The sequence below is a fragment of the Pleuronectes platessa genome, chromosome 21 (genome assembly GCF_947347685.1).
Source record: "Pleuronectes platessa chromosome 21, fPlePla1.1, whole genome shotgun sequence".
NCBI lineage: Eukaryota > Metazoa > Chordata > Actinopteri > Pleuronectiformes > Pleuronectidae > Pleuronectes > Pleuronectes platessa.
The window spans coordinates 4,393,138-4,406,350 of record NC_070646.1 but is presented as its reverse complement, the minus strand read 5'-3'; the positions used below and the strand labels follow the sequence as shown (position 1 = coordinate 4,406,350).

At 42.2% G+C, this 13,213-nt stretch overlaps 2 protein-coding genes across 3 annotated transcripts; both read right to left on the bottom strand.

Moving 5' to 3' along the window:
• Positions 1-52: 52 nt before the first annotated feature.
• On the bottom strand, positions 53-3,808 carry psmc5 (proteasome 26S subunit, ATPase 5). Its single transcript, XM_053413105.1, has 12 exons — positions 3,513-3,808; positions 2,632-2,703; positions 2,463-2,532; positions 2,242-2,339; positions 2,101-2,157; positions 1,764-1,994; positions 1,470-1,596; positions 1,172-1,362; positions 726-824; positions 528-638; positions 358-444; positions 53-220 (listed from the first exon to the last, which is right to left on the bottom strand). Exons 1-12 carry the CDS (start codon positions 3,570-3,572, stop codon positions 167-169), a joined length of 1,257 nt encoding a protein of 418 aa, XP_053269080.1. The 5' UTR covers positions 3,573-3,808; the 3' UTR covers positions 53-166.
• Positions 3,809-4,443: 635 nt separating this feature from the next.
• smarcd2 (SWI/SNF related, matrix associated, actin dependent regulator of chromatin, subfamily d, member 2) lies at positions 4,444-12,982 on the bottom strand. 2 transcript variants are annotated; one of them, XM_053413103.1, is made up of 13 exons: positions 12,182-12,982; positions 10,982-11,175; positions 9,515-9,557; positions 9,289-9,411; positions 8,560-8,679; positions 7,825-7,920; positions 7,383-7,484; positions 7,081-7,242; positions 6,798-6,895; positions 6,514-6,649; positions 6,296-6,418; positions 5,892-5,993; positions 4,444-5,765 (listed from the first exon to the last, which is right to left on the bottom strand). In XM_053413103.1, the coding sequence occupies exons 1-13, from the start codon at positions 12,332-12,334 to the stop codon at positions 5,712-5,714; spliced, it is 1,506 nt and encodes a 501-aa protein (XP_053269078.1). In that variant the 5' UTR covers positions 12,335-12,982; the 3' UTR covers positions 4,444-5,711. The 2 variants fall into 2 exon arrangements, with proteins under 2 accessions (XP_053269078.1, XP_053269079.1); XM_053413104.1 differs by lacking the exon at positions 12,182-12,982 and adding an exon at positions 12,120-12,143.
• Between the last annotated feature and the right edge of the window lie 231 nt (positions 12,983-13,213).

Here is a 13,213-nt window from a genome sequence, read left to right as displayed (position 1 = left end):
CAACTCTACTTGGAGGAAACTGAGGGAGAAAAAACTCACGATCCATCCAGGATTATTTGGGGAAACCATTTACTGTAGAATGACTCAACAATTACAAACCATAAACGAAAAAGAAGAAAAATATACATGTGTTGTTGCGTCGTGTGCAAGAAATACAGGAGGCCCTTTACTTCCACAGCTTCTTGATCGACATGTTCTTCTCACTGTCTTTCTGCATCACCTGGGGACGAGAGTGGAGAGCAGGGTCAATAGGCAGGTAGAGGTAGAAAGGTTTATTGTGTGAGTAAAATAATTAAAAAGTAGGTGCAGGCTTAGAGTCTTTTTTCTATTCAGGAAAGGAAAGGTTATTCCACTAACCTTTGCCACAGCCATCTCAAAGTCCTCCTGGGTGACGTGAACTCTCCTCTCTCTCAGAGCGTACATACCCGCCTCTGTGCAAACACCCTGATGAACAGGCAAGAAGGAAATTTTAATTGTGTACGACCTCATTTCACACCAGTCTGCCACCATTCACTGCAGCAACTCACCTTAACCTCAGCACCAGAGGCTCCAGGCATCAGTTCTGCGATCTTCCTCAGGTTAATGCCACGGGTCAGGTTCATCTTCCTCGAGTGGATCTTCAGGATGTCCAGACGGGCCTAAAATGGTGCAACATTTTAAATTACTCAGACACTAAACCTCCCACTGCACGTATACCTGTGTGAAAATCCTGTGCAAGTGTCTACCTCTTCATTGGGAGGGGGGAACTCGATCTTCCTGTCGATTCTGCCTGGTCTGAGCAGAGCCGAGTCCAGGATGTCAATACGGTTGGTGGCCATAATGACCTGCAGGAATAGAGGGGGTGCATTTTAGTCAAATTAAGACAAAAACAAACCGATAAGGTTATTGGAGTACTTGAATAGTCAAGATGTATAAACAAACAGTCGATTGAGAACTAATCTGTTTTTTTCTACCTCCTTTTAGCATTTATAAGCTGTACATAAATATTTAATACGTTTTATAACCAAGCAGAAATGAGTGCGGACTAAATAAAAAAGTGTAACCAAACGAAATAATGTACTGAGGCTGCACACTCTGAAACTACATTTAGGTAAATATGTTTGATTTAAGAAACAAGTGTACTGTGACAATAATCAGATATGTGAATGCTCCGGAAACAGTGTTTTGATACCTTAATGTTCTTAGTTGCCTCAAAGCCGTCCAGCTGATTAAGAAGCTCCAACATTGTCCTCTGCACCTCGCTGTCACCTCCTGATCCGCCCTCCAGGCGAGACGAGCCGATGGAGTCGATCTCGTCCATGAAGATGATGGAGGGGGCGTGCTCTCTGGCCATGACGAACAGCTCGCGCACCATACGGGCACCTGGGGCAAGAGAGGGAGATAATAAGGACAGACGGCCAGAGGCTTTTGATAAGATCTAATCAAAATAATGGATGTGAAATTGATTAGTGTAAGACAGAGGGGAGCACCTTCGCCGATGAACTTCTGGACCAGCTCAGAGCCGGACACCCTGATGAAGGTACAGTCAGTGTGGTGGGCCACGGCTCTGGCCAGCAGGGTCTTTCCAGTACCTGGGGGGCCGTACAACAGCACACCCTGCAAACATAAAGACAGAAATCAGAATCTACTTTACTCTGACAGATGCAGACAACATAAGACCAGAGCTTTGTTAAATTCAAAACATCCCTCTTTTCTTTAAGAATCAGTACATTAAAAATAAAAATGTGCTTTATGTGCGATCAGCTCTCTGGTCAGTCACCCACCTTGGGCTGAGCAATGCCTAAAGCCTCAAACAGCTCCGGGTGCTTGACAGGCAGCTCAATAACTTCCTTGATCTCCTTGATCTGCTTATCCAGGCCACCAATCATTTCGTAGGTGGAGTCCGGCACCTTCTCCACCATCATGAGGGACACCAGAGGATCCACCTTGTTGGGCAGGATCTTGTGCAGGGTGTAGCTGTCGTTACGCAGAGCCACACGGCAATTGGGAGTCACCTGTTGAGGAAGTGAAAAAGGAATACGATGGAATACTTGAACTCGTAAATACCAAACATGAAATTAATCTTGCAGTTATCACAGTTACAACAACTATAATACTTACATCATTGATGTCAATGTTTTTGTCCACATCCACAACAAATTTTCCTTCTGGATGCACCTGAAAATCATGAAGATAAATTTTAATGTTAACTGTCAGCTGTCATTCAATATAGATTGGGCTCCGAATACAAATACAACATACCTTGACAAGCACTTTCTTTTTGTCCATGACCCGAACAACTTCACCTACGTAGGATCCCTGCTCCTGCAGCAACTGCAGCTCCTCCCGAAGGAGACGTACTATGAAGAAAGGAGAAAAACTTGAGTGCTTTCTACCCATAATAACACATTTCAGTAGAGCTTCATTAAACAGAATATATATTTTCAAATACATTGACGTTACAGCAATAGAATCCAGGATACCTTTGGCATTGAGCTCATTCCTCTGTGCCTGCAGACGTCTGAGATTCTGGCTTTTATCATTGACCGTCAGCTGGTGAGAAAACAAAGGTTCAGGATTTGCAGGAAACCAGAAGTTGAGCAATCGGAGCCATTTTACCGGTTTAAAATTTGCACATATAGTTCATCTCACCTGTAACTCTTCTATCTTTGACAAGTAGTATTGCCGGAGACCTGAGCCGCCTTTACTGTCGCCCATCTCCATCTGTAAAAGAGATGAATCATCAAACTCAAAACACAGGCATCAAGACTTAATACACACATTTAGGGATAATTACCGCGGTGTAATTTTCATCATTAGCATTCAAGTTATACACAAATCAATATAATCCTTTTACATTGTGTAAACACAGTAAGGAGCTATAAGTTTGAAACCACAGCATCTATTTAGGAGCAAGAACCTTTAAAGTGACATTTATCGTGATAATTGTCAATATCGATCGTATTGAAAATTCTCTACTCAGATGTAATTACATTATTGAAACACTGTCAGACGTCATTAACCACACAAACATACCAGAGCTCAAGTATTGACACAACTAAGATTTTAACAGGCAGCAAAGTCCTGTAGTTCTGTGCTAGATTAGCACAACACTAATATCACAGGCTAGGTTATTTGCTAACTAACGCTAGTTGACGTTAGCTCGCCTAAGCTAACTGCCACTGTCATTAACGAAGTAACGCTATTAACGAGGTGATAACAAATTGTACTTGTATGTGGTGTATCCGTTGTGTATTATAAACTTAAACAAACAGTGGCGGCTGCCACGGACACACAACTGCCAGTCATTCAGCGGAGCTAGCACGGGCTAACTAGCCGGGTTAGCTACAATGAGACAGCAAACCGGCTGAACGCAGCTCGTTCACTGTGGTTGAGCAAACTGAGAGTTTAAAGTTCACAGCATCGCCACTAACATCCGATTCTAACTAGATCCTTCTCTCGGCGCTTCGTCGCGACGTTTCCCTGACGATGAACCAGTAAAATTAGGCAAACGGCAAAGAAAAAGCACCTACATGGTCGATCCCGTCCACCTCCATCTTGAATTTTCTGCATCCGCTTGACAAAAGGAGCATCCGGCTGAGTGTCACTATGAAGAGGAACTGAATTCACACGACGCCCCCTGTTGTCCTGGCTTATCATTACACCTTTCGTCCCAGCTGAACTTTTGGCTCTAAAGACCACGTTTCACTCAGTTTAATGAGAGTTTGTTGAGTTTCAAAGCTGAGTTTACTCAAATAATCATTGTGCAGGTTATCAGTAAACTCCCTCCAGTGTTACTGCACAAGCTGAGACTGCAGAGCGTTGGAGGCTGGTGGTTGTCTGAGGTGTGGCAGACGTGTCTCAGCTCCTCTGCAGGTGAGAAGCAGCCGTACCGGTTGAAACTGCTGCTCTCTGAGACGCTTGAGCTCCTGAACCTGCACCGACATGCTCACAGCTCTGTGGCTGTGCAGCCTGAGGAGAGGCCTTCGTCTTTAATTATAGAAAATACATGAGTGTGGTGTATTGATCCCATGCTGGCGAACTTCACTTGTTACTGTAGCAGAAAGTCCCAAAGAGGTTGTAAATAATATACACCTTTCATAATCACTACACACAGGAATATTATCTGCAGAGAAATGTTCTTGAGTTAAGTGCAGTGGTCCAGGATGATTCCACAAGGATATATACTATTTGTACACAATGTAGGAGATACTGAAATAAATGCATACATATACTGTATATGCATTTATAAACTGTTAAAGGTATTTATATATATATATATATATATATATATATATATATATATATATGATATGGATATTAAACGGTAAGTAAAATGTCAACTATAACATTAGATGAACCTGAAAACTGAATTTTGTTTAACAGTAAAATGGGTATAATTTCAAAGAAACACGTGTCTTTAACTATAGGAGTATAGACTCGTAAAGAAGGACAATATAACAATCATTTGCAAGTATATTTATTGTATAAAACACTCCAAATGTATAAAAGATAAGGGCATTTGATTGGTACACAACATGCAAACATTAAACAGAGAGGTTGTACAAAAAAGCACATTGTACACAAATTTCTCAAAAGTGCCTTAGTCACAAAACAGGCACAGTGGTATCTGCTGACATGGAATGTTTCAAGAGAAGCGCTGGAAATATTTTCATATAAAACCTTAAGAAAATAGCCTTTCAATGAAAAGTGAAGACATGAAAAAATGAAGTGTACAAAATAATGTGTTGCATTGTTTAGTTGACAAGCTACAATCACCAGTTAAGCTTGCTGGGAGGTGGATGTCAAAGGAGGAACCCTCAAACACAAACACCCATCCACCATTCCTCTTTCTGGCATTAAAACAATGCAACCCCCCCCCACCCCAAAAAAACAAATGAAAACAGCATGTAAACATTCAAAAAGTAAAAACAACTGCTGAATTACAGCTCAACAGAGTAAGAATCATGTCTTTGTACAAATTAGAAGCTCAATCTTTTCCCAGAGTCGAGCTTTCCAGGAAATCCCTGTTTCTTACAAAGCATTTCAAATGACACATCCACTGATATAAAACAGCACCAACACCTGCAAAACTACTATTGGCTTTAAAAGCTTCTTATCTAAGGACATAGACAATCTTGTGAACTGCTGGATTATTTTAAGGATAAAATCAAAACATTCAAAATATACTTTTGAATACATTATAATGAAGTAATTCAAACATGTCTGCAAATTCTTCTTCACTGAGATGTTACCAGACATCAGTTTTTTTTCTTCCTATCTAAAGGTTATGGCTTTAAAATATGAAGGTAAACAGAACCCCGTTCCGAATAGCGACAAAGTGACGGTGAAAACCACGTCAACAGCAGCGATGCTTACAATGTGCTAAGCATAATGTACCATGAAGAACATATACTGCAAAACAAGGCTAAGAGTATTTGAAAGGCTCAATCTCACAGACGATGCAAGGCAAACGTGTTATTAAGGACATGGAAATAACCTCTTTAGTCCCTTAAACTCTCTTTTTAAACGAGTATCTATGGCAAAAACAAAAGAAACATGTATAAATTCACACTTCTCATATCATGTCGGTGAGGAATGCGTAGTGAACACTTAAGCTGCAACATTAGCTTGTGTCTTTCCGAAGCTAATTCCAATGTAAATGCAAGAAAAAGATTAACATTTAAGGTGTGAACTCAAGTTGGCTGTGGCTCCTCTGGAATATGGAATATTTAGGTGAGTCGGATCCCCAGCACCTGCTCCAGCTCTTGTCGCCTCTGTTGCACCTGAAAACAAAGAAGTGATATCAGTTCAGACCAGTGCACAGTTACAACCAATAACAATCTGCTGAACCCTCATGATAAATTATTCATCAAACATGCAGCGGTGCATCAGGCTCTGTTATTCCTTACTTTGGAGTAAACGTATCTGCCCACTGCCTCTGGTACCCAGGGCGCCTCGTAGAACTCCGTCTTCCTCTCTTCCTCTGGGTTTCCTGTCACATCCGTCATCACCTGGTGGAAAAACAAATGTATTATCTAATATATGACTACAAATATTATGTATAATTCAAACATGCCATCCTAATAATCATTCCATGCACTTTAACATTACTGGCAAAGAGTTGACGATTTACAGATTAATTTAGCAAAAGCAGAAATTACAAGAACCTAGACATTAAACTAATTTAATGTAATTATACTGCTTCGTTGGTTAAATATTGTTTTGGCTTCCAACTGATAACTAAACCTCTTTTTTAAATAAGTATTTATTTATTCTGTTTGTGTTACCATAAGCGGATGGGGGGCACATTTACCTTCAGATCTCTGCTCTGAGACTTGAGCCAGTCCTTGATGAAGTCCTGTGGATTATTGCTGAAGCTCAGCATAAAGTCTCTCTCTGTCTTCAGCTGGTTAATGTACTCAATGGTCTCATGGATCTGTAGTGAACAAAGACATAGTACAGTACTTGATAAATGCTCCTTTAACAATTCTTCTACAATGCAGGTATCAGAGATTGACTGGTGGCCCTTACCTTCATCTCCAGAGAAGCGATTTCCTGTTGGTTGGTTGTTGAGGACAAGAAACTGTTCATTTGGCCTTTGAGTGGATCGTCCACCTCCACATCTATGTCATAGCAAGCTGTCTTCTTCTGATCTGTGGGGTCCACACTGCTCGCAGATGAAACAAAGACAGCAAGACAGACATTGAGCCGGACTGCAGTAACACATGAGTGAGGTTGACTGCAACTTTTAACAGCCTGATTCTAACACATGAACAAACCCAGAGGTAGAGAGATAATGATCCACACTCCCTTACCTAATGACATGATTGATGATGATGGGGTCAGGATGCTGCAGCAGGCCCGCCAGCTTCATGGGAATCTCAGCGAACCTCATGCGAGGACAACTGAAGATCTGAAAAACATGTGGTTAGAGAACAGATAATGTCTGACATGTTAAAGGTAAAGTTTTGCTATTCCTTAATCTCCTCAAACATTAAAAAGCCGGCTGGCCCACGTCACTCCCCTCCTCTCTAACCCTGTTTCCTGTCTCTCCATCACTGTGCCATCTATTAAAGACATAAGAAAATATTGCAGTACCTGTCTGAAATAGCGGTTGCAGTTGATGTACTCCTTCTCATGGCCATCCTGCAGCTTGTTGTTCTTGATATAGAGCCAGAGGGCTTGCATGATGCTGGCCCGGGTCTGCGTGTGCACACCCAGCAGACGAGCCAGCCGTGGATCCAGTTTGTACTGGGGGGGCTGAGAAAAAAAGAAGGGATTCGCCCAGAGACAAAGTTAGTGGGAAATAGTTTGACCAGCTCCTACAAGCCAGGGATACAACTGGTAACTGATAACTGGTTTGTGTGTTAGTGTTACTGTGTGGGTGCATGTGCACATACCTGGTGGTCGAGCATGAGCAGAAGGGTGCATTTAACATTCACATCACCAGGTCTTTTAACCTGGAAACCATCCGTCTCCTGAGTGGTGGGCATTCTATGCCACTGTTAGATATAACACAAAATAAAATAAGTAAAATATCGACTGACTTCTTTTTTGTTTTTTCCACTGTGATCAAATTTATCAAATAAAAAACAGCCCACTATTTATCTCAACAATATCAAAACAACTTTGAGGCATAAATACAATCAAAATGTTTTCTCAAAAGGTTCTGGTTTAATAGTTTCTGTGGAAATAATTAAAATAATAGGCATTCAAGAATTCTTGCTCTCTCTCTCCCACACTGGCTCAAAAAGGAAGTGCTCCAACTTTTGATTGATTCCATCTGAGCTCCAGAGCTTGTGTGTCTATGTGCCATCAAATACTTGTGTCATTTTGTAATACCTCTACTAAGTGGTTGTCGGGTCCATAGAGCTCCTTCTCGAGCTCAATCACCAGGCTCTTGAAGAAAGAGGAGAACTTCCTCTTTTGCTTGCCGGTCTAGAATTACAAAGTGCATAAAAAGAGTGTGAAAAGAGAGCATATATAAGCATATATGTGATTATTGTACTCTGTCAACTGGAGACAACAAGAAAAAGCTGTTGCACCCCCACCCTCTCCCCTGCCCAGGGAAACTGTTTGCACAACACGACCCCTTTTACTCCTTCCCTCACATTGGCTCTTTTTCAGCTTCTCCATGCAAAAACCCCTCCTACGCATGCCTAGCCCAAAGAGCCAGAGGAGAAACATTAACAGGGAGAAAGAAAAAAAAGGATCCTTCATGTGGTCCCAGACGACACAATGAGTTGTGCTGGAACTGATGGAGGGAGGGGAGGCATGTCAGCTCTTGGTATGTAGAGGCCAATGGTTTCAATTCCTTGTCTCAAAAAGAACATGAGTCTGTGTGTGTGAGCGCATGTGTGTGTATGTCAGGAGTTGTGAGGTGGAGCGAGCAGAGCTGCAAACACACATCTGGTTGAGTGGTTGAGCCAAGGACTCGGGCCAACCAGAGCTGAGTGACTGTGAAGTTTTCAGAAACACAGAACCAGAGACCAAAATACTTGGGAGTCAGACCACGGGAAGACAATTGTGAAACAGGGCGAGAAACATTCATATGTAACGGCCGTGTTGTTCACATACTTCCTCCAGAAGCTTTCCCTCCACTCGCAGCTCCCAGGACGACACCTTCTCCGCCTCCTCGCCCTCGGGCTTGCTGGGTGTGTATGTGTTGGAAATGTAGATCCTGAGTTTGCGTTTTTGCTGTGAGATGAACAAACAGATACATCATGAGTTCCAGTAAAAAACGGTGGTTCTCAAGTTTAAACGATCTATGAGAAATTGGAATCAGATTCATTTAGCAAGTAGGGATTTTGTTTAATTGCACTCAGAAATGGGTCTTTTAAAATTATTATAAGTTATAGAAAACACTGTATGCTGAATTTCTACCCATAACAGATTCACTGAAAATGATGCTTGCATATGATCCAGCATCACTGTTATAATCCAAAACCTGCCTCGCTCTTTCTCTTTCATGAAGCGATATCAAGTTACCGCTAATGCAAAGTTCCTACTGCTGCTGCTTCACATTACAAAAACTCAGCTGCTGGAAAACAGAGAGGCTTTTATTGTGGGCCGACCACATTATTGTTGACTGACGTCTTTATTAAAATACGTGTTTAGCTGCACTGTAAACGGATACATCAGTTGCTCTTCTGTTGTATTTCTGACAAAGGAGCTGCTTTAGAATGTATTTAGCTGTGGAATGAATCCACACCCACTGCTCCTCTCCTGTAACCACGTGTCACCAGATTAACTCAAACATGTTTTATTAAATCTCCTTATTGATAATGCACTATCACAAGGATATACCATTATAGGCTTCTTGATGGCTTCCTGAATCTCCATGCGCTTCCGGGCAATGGTCTGATCCAGTTTCCTCTCAAAGGCCAAGAGGTCCATGTAGGCCTGGGATTCAGGGACCAGGTCTCTGATCTAAAGAGAACGTGATAGGATGTTAAGTTACAAGTAATTACAGACAACTCAAGGTAAACTGGTTCCATCCAACACATGAATCAGGAAATGAAAAGCTTCTTACCCTTTGCGGGAGAACCTTATCTGCCATTTTACGTCTTTTTGCTCTGAATCACACAGAAAACATGAAATTTGAGGATTTCCAAAGTAAAAACAAGCTTTTTCAAAAAATCCAAGGATAATTGGATTTAATTAGAGAAGGATGTTCTGTACTCTGTTGTCAATGTTGTCGCGTCATTTAGCATTAGCCCTCTTTAAAATATGACCTTCATTGTCCAATTACTGACGCACTGGCAGATACCGGACTAACACAGGGCTAACCGAAAGACACAATTCACTTCATTCGATTATAATTTGTGAAAACTTCAAAGTGTGATAACAAAATCTTGGCCGCTGCTGTCTCTTCATTAACTCCCCCGAACAAGCACCTCAGGCTCCCAGTTATCATCGCTACCGACTAAATAAGAGCACTTTTGTTTCTGAAATTAAATCACACAGTTCCCCCTCATTATGACTAAATTGAATTTCGCCCCTTTCTAATGAGAATTTAGGATGTTGCTTCAAGCCTTGTGGCTCGTGAATCCTTCTATACTGAGATCTGTTGTTATGAAATAAGCCTTTAAAACAAGAGGATCATTGTGGATGAAAAACTGTAAATGCTGCCTCTCATCATGACTCGCCACGAGCGTGGCGTCACTGAAGTCAGAAATATCTGCTTGTGTGTCTGCTGCTTTGAAGGCAAATGTCAGTCATGAGATGCTCCGATCCACGTCTGATCTGATCTGAGTACAGCAGTACAGTTCAGTACAGAAAACATCTATAAAGAGCAGCATTGTTTTAATGTCAATTAACTACAGCGGGAAAATATAGCAGTTCTTCTATTTATAACTGGGACAATGTTTACTATGAGCTATAATTTGAATAAATTTTACCCTACAAATGATCATATTTATTTAATAAATCTTCCAAGCACACAAACTACAACAAAAAAGGAAAATTTTAAATGTTAAAGCCTTCCTGTAGGTGTTGTGCTTGGTAAGGTTATTAACCGTTGGGTCAGAATAATCCTGTTTATTACACATTGTGTTGCAAACATGGTCATATGAAACAACCAGTTTCATAATGGCACTTCCCTCTTTACACAGCAGCCTGTATAACTGTCCATGATCCTCTGGAACCACTAATAGCAAAATAACAATATTATAAAGAAGTGGATTCACACCAGTTGTCTGTTGTAGCCCTTCAAAATCAGACTATTAGGTTTTCTGTGTCTAAGTTATGGAAAAGGACAAACATTTGGTTGAAAATTCCACAAGTAGATTTAAAGGGCTTGTACTAAGAAACGAGCCCTTTAAATATAATTAAAGAAAGACCTACATGTTGCACCTTGTTTAAATGAAAGAAATATAAATAAGATAGGAAAACATCCATATATCTATTGATTGGTTTGGCGTCAAGCTGTCTTGGTGAATGTTCCTCTCCCTTACTTCTCCTTCCCTCAAACAGACACTCTCACTTCTCCCCATTTTACCCTCGTCTGTGGCCTCCGCCCAGTGCCTCTTGCTGGTGTTGTTGATGCTGATGAAGGAACCGCTTCCTCGAGGCGTCCATGCTCGGAGGCCCCATGCCCGGCCGCATGGGCATGTTCCCATAAGAGGGACCAGGCAGCTGGCTCCCCATTGACCCCATGGGGCCCCCGATCCTGCCGGGGGGCATCCCTTGGCGCTAGAGACAAAAGGATGGAGGTTGATGTTATAATTTCACAATCACAAGAATAAGAAGAATCGCTGTAAAAAATACACATCGCTGTGAAAAAATCAAATTTCTCTTTCCTGAACCCTTTACTAATCTAGTACTCCATTTAATAGATAATTAAAAGGAGGCCCACAATAATTCGATTGCTGGGTCATGCAAACTCATAATATATCAAGAATATCAGGATTATAATAATAAAACATTTACATGCTTTTTACAGACCTAAAGTGGTTATAATACATATTTTATCTAAGTTTGAATGTGATGTTTAAGATCCTTTTTAAACATTTGAGCTAATTTCCTCTGCTGCACACTTTCTTCACACTGTGCCCCCCCCCCCCCCCCCCCCCCACACACACATTCAAAAGCATATGTCTGACCCCATATGGCTCCAACTGAAAATCACCACAACAACAATAATGCATGTGATCTCCGGAGCACGCGGAGCCGCAGATGGAGGAGGTGAAGCCGGGGGGAGCACGTGCAGGCGGAGGCGCTGACAGATGGCGGGGATAATAAAACTTACTTTTGTTTTCGAACATTAACTGACAGGAGGCCACGTGATTCTCACTTTTTAGACACATGCACACACACACACACACACACACAAAGATGTTCGACAGTAATTTGAATCAAATTCAAATGTTTCAGGCAGATAGTGAGGAATCGATATTAATGTATATATTACTACTACCACTAATAATAATAACAATAATAATAACAATAACAAGTAATAAACGTAGTAATATTAGAAGCAGTGAGTGATTACAGGAAGAATCAAATGCGGAAGTAGTCACTTTGATATTTAATGATTGATGAGGCTGATGTTTGTTTTAATTAGTTTGACTAATATTAACTGGATTTATTAGTTTTTTTTAACTCTTAAAACATTAAAGCCTGTTTTAACAACTTACCGCAGTCATAAAAAAGTCACATAAACATGTTTAACACGGATAGAACGAGTCCGGGGACCGACCTGGAGGTAGTGGGCAGAGCCGCTCATGCTCCGGGGGAATCCCGCCGGAGCCTGCTGCATTCCTGTCATCCTCATGCCCGCTGGGTGCCCGACGCTCATGGGGTTCACACCCGGATTCATCTGGGGACCAGGGAAGCCTCCCCTCGATGCCATCTCCCGGCTCCACAAGTGGGTGAAAAGTGACGGCAACTGCGGTGTGAAGTGGTTTAAAGCTCCAGAGGGCGGGGGGCGAGACGTCGTGGTGAGAAAAGCGGGGAAACAAACTCTGTCAGCGGGGCGAGTTTCTGGTTTGACAGCAGGAAAGCCTGTCACACAAAAAGCTAGCTAACGTTAGCTGCTGCCGCTGCGAGTTCCGGGGTCTGCTGCCTGTGCTGCTGCTGCCTGGCTCGTGGGCACCTGGAAGGCGGCCGGTTCTCGTCACCTCCTCCCGATGTCGCTGAACTAGAACATGGCGGGAGATTACCGGCTAGTTCCCGGTGAATGACGGAAGAAACATGATAAGCACAAACTAGCACAGCGACTAAAACCCCAAGTTAAAGCGTCAAATTGCCCCCCCTCACACACACACACACACACAGAGACAAACACACGCACAACACTGGGTGCTGCATTCACATGTGTCGGAAGTTTGGGTTCTACTCGCTCTCTCTTGGTTGTTTCTCCTCTGGGTGGGAACAAACTAAAACAAAGAGGTCAGCCCGACTTACTGTGTACTGAACTTGTGTGTTTATCTAATGAAAATGAGCTCAGTCAACATATTCCCATGTGTTCCTACCAGGTGACGGTGATCTGTTTTGTGTTGCCCGCTCACAAACTCTACACGGAACATGGAGCCTCATTAACAAAACGGCCATAACCGACTGGATCGACCTGTTTGTGTGTCCTCGGGCGAAATGAAAAATACTGCTGGGTTCATGTTTACACCACAACTCTGCTACAGGGTTTGCACACACACACACACCATGTAACCTCCACGTTCCCTCCATACGAACTGTGTCCGCAACAGAACATGTATGGAAACGTCATCGTGCC

What these genes read in the sequence shown, in the direction of transcription:
- psmc5 (XM_053413105.1), bottom strand. Translation starts at nt 3,572, where the DNA reads ATGCTCCTTTTGTCAAGCGGATGCAGAAAATTCAAGATGGAGGTGGAC. An exon ending in CCTCTGGTGCTGAGGTTAAG is followed by an intron (nt 445 to 527) that starts GTGAGTTGCTGC and finishes CCTGTTCATCAG; the next exon opens with GGTGTTTGCACAGAGGCGGG. An exon ending in TTGAGATGGCTGTGGCAAAG is followed by an intron (nt 221 to 357) that starts GTTAGTGGAATA and finishes TCTCGTCCCCAG; the next exon opens with GTGATGCAGAAAGACAGTGA.
- smarcd2 (XM_053413103.1), bottom strand. Translation starts at nt 12,334, where the DNA reads ATGGCATCGAGGGGAGGCTTCCCTGGTCCCCAGATGAATCCGGGTGTG. An exon ending in ATAAGGTTCTCCCGCAAAGG is followed by an intron (nt 9,412 to 9,514) that starts GTAAGAAGCTTT and finishes CGTTCTCTTTAG; the next exon opens with ATCAGAGACCTGGTCCCTGA. An exon ending in TCGCTTCTCTGGAGATGAAG is followed by an intron (nt 6,419 to 6,513) that starts GTAAGGGCCACC and finishes TGTTCACTACAG; the next exon opens with ATCCATGAGACCATTGAGTA.